A 13,978-nucleotide genomic window follows, 5' to 3' on the forward strand; every position below is an offset into this window, starting at 1 on the left:
TTTGAGTAATTTGGTATAATATAATGATATATATATTTTGCAATTATACCAAATTACTCAAATTAATCCATCAGCAATATATATATATATATATATATATATATATATATATATCATTATTGTTTGTGTGTGTGTGTATATGTATATATATATACACATATATACACACACGGGTCATGATATTCAGGTAGAATAGTCTGACCTACTTGTTACGCAGAATACATGAGGCGGTCTAGCTGGCAAAAAAAAATTAATCCAGTTTGATATCAACATCTCACACGTTGTCTATTCATCTTCTCTCCTCGGAGCAAACTGATATAAAGACTGCCGTCACCCACACCCAACGTCGTCAATCTTGACGTCTTCTTCATCATCATGGCTCAACACACTGTCACAACCATCACCCAATTCTAGCAACTCTCCGGCAACAATCACCCAACATCATAAAGTGGAGAAAAACTCCATTTTTTTGCAATTGCACGGCGGGCAGTAAGGATTGAAGACTTCAGGTACGACGTATCACGCCGATTCTGCCTATCCGTCCTCCTAGTTTACCGTTTCTCCTTGCCCGCCTATCCAATTTGAGCCGCGGTGGTGGACAGCGGTGAATACGCCAGGACTGTCGACGGTGGACGGAACGATGGCGGCTCTTGAACTAAAGAGAGATCCGAAGAGAGAGGAACAAGTAACCGGCGACAGGGCTTACTGGTTAGGCAACAACAAGACAGGGGGTCGCATGAACGGATCGACGGCGATAGGCAGCAGCTGAGCAAGAACGACTGGTGATGATGGAACGGTTGCTCGCCTATCTGATTATTCGATCTAAGCAATAACGACTGGTGATGATGGAACGGTTGCCCGCCTATTCGATCTGAGCCGCGGTGGTGGACGGAACGGTGTCCCATATTTTAAAAGGGTACTTTGGTCAAAAAATATTTGTGCCTTTAATTCCTTCTTAACTTATAGAAATACTAACACAAATGGTAATTTTTTTACAACTAAATAGCCACGTAGATTCTGTTAAAGTAATCAGCCAAATTCATAGGTGAAAATATCATTTTTCATAAACACACACACATTTATGTATAGCAATTAAACCAAATTACTCAAAACTCAAATTTCTCAGTGTAATAATATATAGGGCGAATTGCAAAAAATCTCCATGGACTATCACTCACTTGTAAAAAAACCTTCTTATGAATATTTTTAACAAGAAGCCCCCTCAATATAGTTGAGGGAGTATTTTAACTTAACACCGTGTAATTGTGGATTGGGTCATTGTCTAGTGTTTCATTAAATTAAGTGAATACCAAATTCAGTCAAACCCAAAATTTAAGACTATTTTCATCTACCCAAATAATACTAAAATTTTGTGCTTCTTGATTTCTAAACTATTGTAACATACAAATGAAAAATAACTTGCTAAAAGTTTCTCCAAAAATGGTTGTCAATGCAGTGTTTTTTTTTTTTTTTTTTCGATCCTTAATGACTATTACTAGGGCGGTTACGTCTTCCACCGGAATGGCTCAACGGAATACCAAGAATTGTTGCATCTCCTAATGCTCCTTCCTTTTTTCCAACCATAATCTCTTCGCGCTATGATACTAACCAATCCATCGAAATTATTAGGGCTTAACCAAATCAGCAAGTCAAGAAATAGGAAGAGAAGAGGGCGAGGCAGCTAGGCTACCTGCCGAATTGTATGTACCTACCTCTGAGTAGAAGGGGCCATGTCCTCGGCTTCGGATGACTCCTCAAATAAGTTTCCAAGAGTTCAGTGCCGTTCCATCCATAACAACCTCTAATCATTCATCACGGTCTTCCAGCCTAAGCATAATTGGTATCAGTGTGTTGCAGAAAAGAGTAAAAGGTATTTAATTTTCACAACCTCCAAGCTGACCGACCACCACCCATTTCACTTCACTGGTTATGTTCTCAAACCCTAGGAATATAAAACACAAATACCCAAGTGAAGTAATTAGGTTCATCCAACAAACCCTAGAGAGAAAGTAGCAATACACAATGCACAGTCCAGAATCTCAGCTCAAACCCAGATCGACTATGGCGGTTTTTTCCCCTTCCCGGTACTTCACAACCCTTTTTTTACTCTTTCTATACTTCAAGACCCTATCTGTATACCCAAATTCGTCATTTTCTTTCAAGAATTTCGATAAAGATTCGAACTTTGAGTCCCAACCCGCTTTATATGGTGATGCCAAGATCGATAATTGTGGTTCGTCCGTACAACTCACAGGGTCGTCGAGTTCAAGCGCGGGACGACTCATTTACAAGAAACTCATCAAGCTGGGGGAAGGAAACCCAATGAGAATGGTGTATTTTTCGAGTTATTTCTCGTTTTCGATTTCGCGGGAAAATGGTGATGGTTTAGCTTTTGTTATGTTTCCAATTGGGTTTCCTTTGAATGTATTTGATGGTAGCTCATTTAGGCTGTTGGTTGAGAGGAAAATAAGGGTTTTTGGGTTGATGGAACTCGTCAAAAAATTTGGGTTTGATTGAATTTGGTGTTCACCGAATTTAATGGAGGACTGAATAATGGCCCAATTCACAATGTTGAAGGATAGTTTGGTCTAAAAAATTATCTCAAAAAATTATTACACGGTATTAAGTTAAAATATCCCTTTCAATATTGTTAAAGGGGTTTTTTATTAAAAATATTCATAAAAAGTGTTTTTTTGCAAGTGAGTGATAGTTGAAGCAGATTTTGTGGATTTGGTTTAGAGAAAGGGAGGACGTAAAAGTTTCGAGGGCGAGGATGAAGAAGAAGACATGGGGGTATTTATGTAACTTCAAAAGTAATAATTATATGTTTTAATTTAATATTAAATAGCAATGTCAAATTTGATATTTCACGGCCCGGGTGAGACGCGAATATTTAGAATAATGTGAACACTTCTTAAAGTGTCCAATTTTTAAAACATATTGAGAGTTTATGATCAAACTTTAAAAGTAGTGATTTTTTTTTTATATGAAATTAACCCAAAAATAAAATCGCTTTTTTTTTTTTTTTTCGGAAGGTAAAATAAAATCACTTTGTTAGCAAGAAAGACGTGACAACCTCGGATCCACCAAGTAACGGCATCGTTTTACATCTTCTCCTTCAAGTGCTCCAACGCACCTTGTCTTCTTCCATGTTTCGAGTCTCGCTAGCTACGGGAACAAAACAGGACACGATCTCTATATTATTTAGAGAGAGAAAGAGAGAGACAGTGTGATGGAGGAGGAAGGGGTGGGTAAAGAAAGGGGTAGAGATAAAGAAAACCCTAACAGCAACCAGAGCCAGAACCAAGTAAAAGGAGAAGGGTTAGGCTCTTCGAAGAAGGGAAAATCATGTAAAGGATGTCTCTATTACTCATCCAACCTCAAATCCAATTCTCGCAACCCTTTTTGCCTCGGCATCCCTCGTTCCCTTCCTCAAGGTTTTTTCTTTCTTCCACTCTCTCTCTTTCTGTGTGTTTATATATGTTAATACGAGTATAAATTCATCATTTGCTTCTTTTGATTTTGCTTTTAATCTTTGATTCAATTACATTTTTGAATTTGGGTTTAATTGATTTTTTATTTTTTTTTGCTTTGTGAATCCTTCTTGAATGGATTTAATCCTTTTATTTTGTGCTGTTTTTATTATAAATTGGTCTGACTTTCCTACGATTAGGGTTTTAATCTGTCCACGCATAATTATGCGGTTCTCGGATGTTTGAATTTTAGGTTAATTAATCAACTGTTTAGGACAAGAGCGCTTATGTGGCTCCCTTTTCATTCAAGCTCTCAAGGCGTTGTGTTATAAAATTTTCCTTCCTCGTTTATATAGTTCGGGTGTGGGCATGAGACAACAGTGCGTTTTATACTCTAGTATTTAGTGTTGCTTATAATCTCAACAATTCATAAAATGACATTTTTGCAACAGAGATCACCACAAGTATTAATGATTTACACTTCCTGTACTTGTGATTAATTCCTATCATTTGGTTTAATTAGGTGGTTTTGGTTTAATTTGCATCAATTTTTTAGAATTATAAATAAATAATATATATGAGGAATCTTATGTACTTATATATATATATATGAGGAATCTTATTCAAAATATGCTTTCATCCAGGTAGCTTGTGATATAAAATAGTTAGCCTTCCTCATAATGATATGGATCATTTTTGAGTTTTCTTAAAATGACACTCTTTTAGTATTAATCACTAGTTGGAAGACGGATTTTATTTTATTTTTTTTAATTCTTTATTTTATAGTAGATTTACTCAAAATATAGAAAAGATTGAAAAAAAGTGAGAATTGATATAGTCAACCCCTGGTTAAGGCAAGGATGATAATAAAAATTATTAAAAATAAGAATAGGAACAATGCATGAAGAACATTTCACTTGAGCTGTATTTAAAACTGAGTTTCTATTTATATATATATATATATATATACACACACACACATATATATTCATTAGTGAGTTTCAATTTTGCCCCCCTAACCCTAATGTCGTGTACACTCATGGACAAGTCTGTAAATATCCATGTGCAAATACATATATGAATCTAGCTCTATCCCAAATTGTTAGCTCATCCTCTTATAAACAAATGAAGTACCTGTTTGCAACTTGCAAAAACTTCATGTCCTCTATGAGTTTTATACTTTCAAGTGGAAGTCCTCTTCTTAGATTGTGTTTCAGATTTTTTCCCCTGGAAGTTTGCTTTCAACGATACTATAGGGCCATAATATAACTAATTATGTGTTTAAACTCATTTCATAATTATGATAAGTCAATCTTCAAATCCCTATGAATCTAACATGTTGTGGTGTACTGGCCCACCCGTGTTCTGCCCTAAACTTGGCTCAAGGAACTTATGTCTGACTTAATTTGTAGCTGCAGTGTAATTTATACTTAGAAAACAATGACTTCATGCTATATAACTTGTAAAGCTGTATGTGGTTGTACTTTTTAATTGAAAAGATTAAGTTTTCTTTAGAAAGATATGTTTATGGAATAAAGCTGGGAAATATGCAAGATATACATTGTCTTAATTTCTTGAGGTATATTTTGAAAATTGTGGAATTCAACCCCAAAAAGAAAAGGATAAATAAAGGGGGAAAAAAGGAATAAGAAAAGAAAAAGAAAAAGAAATAATGGAACCGCTATATGTTGAAAGCATATAAGTGTTTTCTTTTTGATCGATGACATCTTATGCACACCTAATGCATGAAAATAAGATTGGTTGTTAGACTTGATAGATAAGATGCTTGGTGCTTTGTGTGTGGTTTGTTGTTTGATTCTTATGTGACTGCACCTCATCTGGCCAGTCATGGACCCTACATCTGCCAAGTTTGGCAATGGAAATGTTTCTGCTTTTGTGGCAGTACCTTTTGACCAGAAAATAATCATTCTCATTGGAGAAAAGTATATTTTTCTCCCAAGTGAAACCTTGAAAAGGAAGTGTCTCTTTATCCTGCACTAAGGTGGTGTTTGATAAAATTAAAATTGACACTGAAAAATTTAGTGTCAAAAACCTGTTATAAAAAAAATAATAATAATAAAAAGACGAAGAAGAAGAAGAAGAAGAAGAAGAAGAAGAAAGATTTCTGTTAAGTATTTAGTAATACTAAAGATATTAAGTTGATAAGTTATAGAAATGACTGTACTGAAAAAATAAGTTGTAGAAATGAAAATTTACATGTAAAATGGTTTTAGAAATGAAAATTATGGTTAGTTTAGATGCAATACCTACAACTCATTGTGCTGTGCAACATTTAGTGAATCTTTGACTCAAAATCTAGACATTTCTTAATAGGAAATGTATTTTTTCAAGCGGTGACAAGTAGTATGTTGTTGAAAGTTTGAAACTGGTGCAATTTTCAACACTTAATTAGGTTATGAAACTGCCTTTAATTATTATAGGAAATGTGTCTCAACCTGCAAATCTTGATAATATGTTTACATGTTGGGATTTGCCATGTATATCCTTTATGCTGGCTTTATGCATATATTTGCTAATTGAAACTACTACACTATGGATACTGAATTTCACACTTGATGACTAGTACCTCGCTACATTGTTGGGGAATCTGAGATGGAAGCTTCGAAAGAGGGTAGGAGCCTGGCAGATTTTAAATATGCTTGTGTTGGTTACTCAGTTTACTCAGATGGAAAAAATCCTTCAATTGCTACCCCGGAAACGCAAGCAGAACTGCCAGTCTGCGTTGGCATTGAGGTTGTCATTTCTCTATATCTCTTTGCAGGAGGTGGTTGTTATTGTTGTCACAATCATCATTTATTATTATTATCATCATTATTTGACTAGCAATGCTTATTTCTTTATCAATTAGGATTTTTTTTTTTCTTTTCATATAAATTGGTATTTATATCTGAACTGCTCAACAGTTTCCAGTTTTATTTTAAGGAAATAACATAATTCACACTTACAAAAAAAGGGAACACGTCATATTTATAATGATCGTGAGTTTTTGGAGCAAATGGGAGGATAACATTGGTGGGTGGGAACTTGTATGTTCAGGATTTAACTCCAGTCAAGTGAAATTTGGTGAGGATAACATTTGAATTTGTGCTGGGCAGGTCAACGATGGAGGCTATTTATTCATTGAGGAGACTAATGGAAAGATATAAGAGAAGAGCAGAGATCTCCACATACTTATCAAAAAAAAAAAAAAAAAAAAAAAGAGCAGAGATCTCCACATGATTTTTATTGATTCGGAGAAAGCCTATGATAGGGTACCTAGAGATCTAATATAGATCTCCATATGGTGTTTATTGATTTGGAGAAAGCCTATGATAGGGTACCTAGAGATCTAATATGGAGGGTTTTAGAAAAGGAGTTACAAAGAGATACATTGACACAATAAGGGACATGTATGATTGTTGTGTGACTACAGTTAGAACGCAGGGAAACAAGTGAATTCCCAATTACTATAGGCTTACATAAGGGTGAGCATTAAGTCCATACCTTTTTGCCTTGGTTATGGATGAGCTGACAAGACACACCGAGATGAGATTTTGTGGTGTATGTTATTTACCCATTATATTGTTTTAGTTGATGAGACTAGAGGAGGAGTTAATGTCAAATTGGAGGTTTCGAGAAAAGCTTTAGAATTAAAAAGGTTCAAGATAAATCGAAATAAAACTGAATATATAGAGTGTAACCTTAGCAAATCTAGAAACACAAATGAGGATGCAGTGAGAATTGAGAATCAAGTGGTACAAAAAATTGAACATTTTTTATATTTAGGCTCGATTATTTTTAATGAGGGAGAAATTGTAGATGACATTAATCATAGAATTAGGGCAGGATGAGTTAAATAGAGGAGTGCATCTAGTATATTGTGTGATAGTCATATCGCCTTACAATTGAAAGGGGAGTTCTATAGAACAACTATTAGACTTGCTAGACTTTTATGCTTCGTTTCATTGGAAGGATGGAAAAATAGATGGAAGGGATGAATGAGGCATCCCTAGGGAATGGAAGGTGTCTCTCTCACTTTTTGTTTGGTTGAATCGAATGGATAGTAGAAATGATGGACGGGGTGACACATTTTTTTTTGTTTGGTTGGAAGGAAGGGAAATAGGGTTTTTATATTCTTTTTACTAATATGCCCTCAGTATTTAAAATTTTTATATCTATTCCAAATTTTTAGGAAGGTTAGAAATGAAAAATCGATATTTGTGTTGGTTATTTTTTCTTTCTCTCCTCTCTTTCTCCCAATTTTGGGCAGATAGAGAAATACAAAGGAAGGAGGGAGCTCTCCAACCAAACACGAAAAAGTTTGTTTATCCCCCCTCCCATCCATCCCTCCTCAATCCTTCCCTCCAACCAAACATAGCATTATGGTACCGAATGTTGACCAGCTAGGAAATAACATTTGCATAAAGTGAGAGTGGTAGAAATGTGAATGTTGAGATGGATGTGCGGTAAGACTTGAAAGGATAAAATTAGAAATGATCACATTCGGGAGATGGTTGGAGTAGCACTAATTGGAGATAAAATGAGAGAAAATAGGTTAAGATGGTTTGGCCGTGTGCAAAGAAGAACTTTAAGTACTCCGGTTTGAATAAGTGAAATAGTCCACATTGAGGGTGATATTAGGGGAAGGGGAAGGGGAAGGGGAAGGGGAAGGGGAAGGCTAAAGTTAATGTGGGTAAAGTTAGTAAAGAAAGATATGATAGTATGTGGATTGACTGAGGCTATGGACTTAAATAGAGCGGAATGGAAGCATGGGATTTATGTAGAGGACCCCAAGTAACTGGAAAAAGGCTTGGTGGTGGTGGTGCTTCTTGTTGTTTTATCATCTTTGCTTCTATCATGTGATTCTTGTTATTTGAAAAATGTTGCCACACTTATATAACAGCCCTTGCTGCAGGTTTTAGTAGACAAAAGAGCTGTTACTGCTGATTCCGTTCCTGCTCATGTTCACAATCGAGAAGGTAGAATAACTGGATTTTTATTTTATGTTTTTGGTTGTTGCAGATTTCTGTTACATGTCAGTTTTGATGTGATGAATGCATTCGGCCTATGATGGGGCCTAGTTTCTGGATTCTGGCGCAGGTGATACCAACACAGAAAATTCTAAATTTACCTTCACATTACTTTACATATCAGACTAATCTAATTATTGATTCATGTTAAAATGCAAGAGTTTACTTATCAACAAAAAACTAAAATGCAAGAGAAGATGGAATCGGATATGTTATTTTCAAAACATAAGATTTTTCAAGATTTATCTCTAATTTTATACTTGATAAAAAGGAGAGACTACGATGAACAGCAATCAAATGTATAACTTAATATTGTAATATCTATATTTGGAGTATGCCAAACTGAAAATAAATGAGCTGAAATTTAATGAGCATAGTTTATTGTAGTTATTTCAATCATAACAATAATACACATATCTACAATCATTTTGTAATTATATCATCTGTAATTTTACATATGTCTAGCTTATGTACATTGATTTTTAAATCTGAAGTTATTTACCTGATTGTTATGTCTGGCTTAATCAAAATCCCTGAGGACTTGAACCATTTGAATGGCAATTTTGTTAGATGTTCTAAACGAAAGAAGATAGATTCCTGAAGATAGTGCTGTGTAGAGGCACAACAATTGGTTGTCCTGTCCAAATCATGATTTTAATTATGTGATTTTTGGCATTCTAATCATCAAGTTCTATGATGTTTGTCTTGTTCTCCAAGGGCTCAATGAAATACTAAATAGAATCATCATTTACCACGGATTATGATATTCTAGATTGATAATGCAACTTGAGCTGTGGACTGGGTTGTTCAGATTATTTTCTCTCGTTGTGCCTAAAATGGTAGCAATTCTTATAAAAACATTCATCTCTTATGATTTTTTCTTTTTATTTATTTACTGCAGACTGCCTTCTACATCCATTTTTGTTATAAGATGGTCTGGTCAGTTACAGAGCTTAGCTGAGAAGATTGAAAAAGAAAAAAAATGGTCCCTTTGTAGTGGAACTAACTTTTGGATTTCTTTTCATGCACTATAGTGCAATTTATATATGTTTATGTACCTATATATATATATATATTATGCTTTTTATATATACATGAAAAATAAATTGTAAATATATATATATGGAAACAGCGAGGCAAGCTATACAATTTCTGCCATATGGATGACACATCATGATAAATTGCAGCGTCATTTCGTGGACTCCATATGGTATGTATGTATAGTGATCACATCAACGATTGTGGTTTGACAACTGACAGATGCATGAACACACACATGCACTGCCATAATTCTATAGACAAGTTTTTAGTATTTTCTTGTGCCTTCTTATGCAAAATAACAAACTTTGTGGTGGTTTCTACCTTTTCTATATGTGAATATTCATGGATATATATATATCCAGCTTTGATGTTAAATTATTGAACCTCTGGCGCCATTATAGCCTCAGACCTCTTAGTTACATATTTGAATTAATTTTGGAAAAAAAATGCAACTGCACCTTGCACTAAACTTAAAGAAAGAGAAATTGGGACATTTTTCTCAAACAGTGGGACTGCTGATTAATAAAATTAGTCAGAGCTTCATTCATTTGTTCCATTTTATATGGTGAGGGCTGTGGCATGTGGTTTTGGCGTTTCATTTCTCAAATGAAAGTAACTGGCGTAAAAACATATTACAGTAAGCTTAAAACATGTCTCTTGGTAAACTACATGTTTGTTTTTTCTTTTATGTCTTGTAGGGCAGTGGATGTGTAGGGATGACCTATGTTGGATTGACTTTTGTCGTCTGCTCTTTTTATTACTTTGTGATACTTTTTCCTTGTGGCGTTTACCATTCTGAATAATTTACCTTATGTTCCATCTCAAAGTATTTTTTTCTGCTCTTACTATGATAGTTAATTCTCTGTTCTCGTGCAGTTTGTATGATTTCATGTGTTATCTTGAATTTTACAATCTTTAGTAGTTATCCGCAATTTTGCATAGGATATATTTTCTTGGAATTTCAAGCTAATTTATGGTATTATTTTATGAAGATGCTCGCGGAACACCGCGGTCTCGAACACAAAAACCAGCACATTCTGTGGGGGATGAGTTTCTCAACAGGCAAGTCAATGATATAGTTGTTTTTCTATTTTAGTTGGAATTCATTGTTCTACACGTATGTCTAGATGTTTATATCTTCAAATGCTTAAAAGTAATGTGTACTATGAAATACAGATTTTCTAGAAATGCAAGCCTTGTTGCAATGGGGGTGGCCAAGAACATGCGTAAAGTAGGCAATCAGATAAAAGACACTTTCGATGATATACTTTATCCCTACCGAAGGCGACCCAAGTAAGATTGCTGATCATTCATTGCAAGAAGATGAAGAAAATAACCAAGCAGCAGGAATTAGCTTCAACCCGGTTGTTGTCATTTGCTTTTCATCAATATAAGTTAAGATTTTGCCCCTTCTCTCTCATAATTTACCTGAACAATAATGACTCGAGAAATGGACATTTTTGTTATGTTCATTAGAAGTCTGGTTTTAATGTTGTTGATGTTTGGCATGGGCAATTGAAAGCCTGGGTTGGAGGTAGAGGTGGACAGCCTCCTTGTATCATGTAAGCAACTATTTATTTAAATTGTTTGACATTTGTTGTCGTTTTGCTTCTCATCAATATAAGTTTATAAGATATTGTCCCTTCTCTCTCATAATGTACCTGAACAATAATGACCCCTGGGGACATTTTTGTTATGTTCGTTAGAAGTTTTAATGTTGTTGATGTTGGTTGGCATAATGGCATGGCCAATTGAAAGCCTGGGTTGGAGGTATAGGTGGTGAAAGTGTACAATACCTAGGTACCATATCTCAAGTTTTCAGCTGTTGAATGTGGTGGTGGGACCCACTTGGTGGATAATCTAACCGTTGAGAGGTCCCGGGAGCACGGTAGCCAGAGTATTGTAGACTCTCTCATATAGGTTGACAACTTCCCGTGTCATCTCTTCACACAACCATATTTGATAAACAAGGGCTATTGTTGCAACAATCAATGAAGTAAATAAACTTATTATTGTAATTTCTTTTACATTCTTATGCCCAATAATAAGCTTTTTGGTGGTTCCTACCTTTTCTATATATGCATATTTATGTATTATATATGTATATATTTTGCAGCTTTGATGTTAAATTATTGAACCTCTGGTGCTATTTTAGTCTCAGATCTCTTAGTTACGTAATTGAATTAATTTTGTAAAAAAAAAAAAAAAAAAATGCAGCTGCACCTCGCACTAATTAAACTTAAAGCAGAAAGGAAAATTGGAACATTTTTCTCAATCAAGTGGACTGGTGGTTAATTAATAATATTTAGTCAGAACTTCATTCATTTGTTTCATTTTATATGGTGAGGATTGTGGCATGTGGTTTTGTAAATGAAAATAACTGGGCTAAAAACATATTACTACGGTTGTTTGGATTTACAAGAAGCTTAAGTAAATAACCAAGCAGCATGAATTAGCTTCAACGAGGTTGTTTTCATTTGCTTTTCGTCAATACTAAGTTTATAAAATTTTGTCCCATCTCTCATAATGTACTTGATCAATAATGACTTGAGAGCTACATTTTTGTTATGTTGGTTAGAAGTACTGTTGGTTGATTTTGGCATTCTGGGGGCAGAGGTGGACGTTTCCCTGTACAATGTAATTACGCTACTATTCATTTAAATTGCTTGTTTCGCTTTTTGATTTGATTTTGTACACTAATCAGTTTATTAACTTTATTACTAATTGAATTTACGAATAAGATATTCTACATACATTATGCGCCCTTTTTTTTGAAGTTTGCTCATTCACTGGACATAGAAATTGAGTGTGAAGAAGTTCAACAGTGATACAATGAAGCTGATGTGTGAGTTTGTCAATTCTCCTAAATAGAGAATTATTTTAATTAATACCAATTTGACCGTTTACAAAAATCAGAACAGAATAAATACAACAAACTCAAAATTATGTATGAAATTTGTAAATAAATCTGTTCATTACTTCTGGACTTGGTTTCATTTATAATCATTTCCTATTATGGGTGAAATGTAGATGGTGGGCTAGGCCCATATATAACGGACCCGAGTTTTAACTTTTAAAACAAAAGAAACCATTTACGCTAAAGCCCAAACATAATATTTTAAAACGTAAAAGGTTTACAATTTTTTTCACTAATTCCTACTAATAGATGGAAGTTAATTTTTATTATAAAACCATGAATTTGAAAGTTATTTAAAATTGTTATGCCTCCATTCATTTTCGGTATAGATGAGAAAATACATTGTAATGGAAATGTGGCTAAAGCACACATCAATAGTCAATAAGATTATACAAATTGCAATGAATAAGTATGAACTATCAAAATCAAGTATGAATTGCCTACGTAACTATAATCACTCTATGATGTAGTACAATCCATCGAGACTATGCATGTTCCATCAAATTACTTACCAATTGTATCAAATAAGAATCATGCATGACCATCAATAAGCACAATTACAAAAAGTACATAATGTAGAGATCAGTCCTCAACATTGATGCAATTTTTGTAATGAGTATTTTTACACTTTTCACACATGTACTATTTAGAAATGCGCTAGCTGTTTAAACTTTCTTCATTAATATTTACACCTCTAGAAAATTACTTAATCATCTAAAATATTTTCTAAACTTAATAAATATCTATTACTTCACCAACATTCAAATAGGCGAACTTTCCTCTTTAATATATAAACCTCTACAAAATTCCGAAATCACAAAATGTATAATTCAGTAGGTTTTGATATTTATTTCTTCTCAACAAAATCCAAGAAAAGAACGTTGGTTTCTATGCCGTTATTTGAATGCTTCTTATATTTTATTACAATAAATTGAAAATATACACTACACTTTTCTTAACCTCCAAATATATTCTCGCTCTACAGGGGTGACTCAGGTTTCTATTGGTATTTTTTATTTCTCAAATTTAATTTTTGTTTTTTATTTTTAAAATTTACGTTTTCCCTCCCACATACTATTTATTTTAAATTTCTTAAATTAATTTTTATTTTTAATTTTTAATTTTTTAATTTCACTTGTAAATGGAAGCTTTTTGTGATAGATACATGAATATTCAAAAACTTTATTAAGAAAAAATATATATTGTAATTTTTTTTTTTTACATTTTTTAAAATTTTCATATTTATTTTTTATTTTTAAAAATTTCACTTGTACATATCAATGTTTCTGTAATTGTCTTGCCACTTTTGACTTGCATTCTTTCTTTCTTTTCTTTTTTTCTTTTTTTTTTAGTGTTTTGTTTTAATATTCAGATTTATTTTTTATTTTTATTTTTTGTTTTTTAATTCTCACATGTTATATGTGGTATGAATTTATATATTTAAATCTTTTAGTATTCATTAATTTAGTAAAAAATATAATTACAAATTTTTTATTTTTTTTATATTACAACCACTT

General features: G+C 33.5%; 2 protein-coding genes across 2 annotated transcripts; both read left to right on the forward strand.

The window, feature by feature from the left end:
- The first annotated feature begins 2,061 nt into the window (after nt 1–2,061).
- LOC132282106 (mannose-specific lectin CML-2-like) lies at nt 2,062–2,517 on the forward strand. The gene has a single exon (XM_059783732.1). It carries the CDS (start codon nt 2,062–2,064, stop codon nt 2,515–2,517), a length of 456 nt encoding a protein of 151 aa, XP_059639715.1.
- Nucleotides 2,518–3,144: 627 nt separating this feature from the next.
- On the forward strand, nt 3,145–11,200 carry LOC132281813 (uncharacterized). Its single transcript, XM_059783481.1, has 5 exons — nt 3,145–3,437; nt 6,058–6,227; nt 8,389–8,452; nt 10,537–10,606; nt 10,721–11,200. Exons 1-5 carry the CDS (start codon nt 3,233–3,235, stop codon nt 10,839–10,841), a joined length of 630 nt encoding a protein of 209 aa, XP_059639464.1. The 5' UTR covers nt 3,145–3,232; the 3' UTR covers nt 10,842–11,200.
- The last annotated feature ends 2,778 nt before the right edge of the window (nt 11,201–13,978 follow it).

Source organism: Cornus florida, unplaced genomic scaffold, assembly GCF_030987335.1.
Source record: "Cornus florida cultivar Cherokee Brave unplaced genomic scaffold, ASM3098733v1 CherokeeBrave_3.0.0_Hap2_Chr11, whole genome shotgun sequence".
In the NCBI taxonomy this organism is placed as follows: Eukaryota; Viridiplantae; Streptophyta; class Magnoliopsida; order Cornales; family Cornaceae; genus Cornus; species Cornus florida.

Bases quoted from the DNA above. Each gene is read 5' to 3' on its own strand.
- LOC132282106 (XM_059783732.1), top strand. From the start codon at position 2,062: ATGGCGGTTTTTTCCCCTTCCCGGTACTTCACAACCCTTTTTTTACTC.
- LOC132281813 (XM_059783481.1), top strand. From the start codon at position 3,233: ATGGAGGAGGAAGGGGTGGGTAAAGAAAGGGGTAGAGATAAAGAAAAC. The intron at 3,438-6,057 runs GTTTTTTCTTTC...CTTGATGACTAG, and splicing joins CCCTCGTTCCCTTCCTCAAG to TACCTCGCTACATTGTTGGG. The intron at 8,453-10,536 runs GTAGAATAACTG...TATTTTATGAAG, and splicing joins TCATGTTCACAATCGAGAAG to ATGCTCGCGGAACACCGCGG.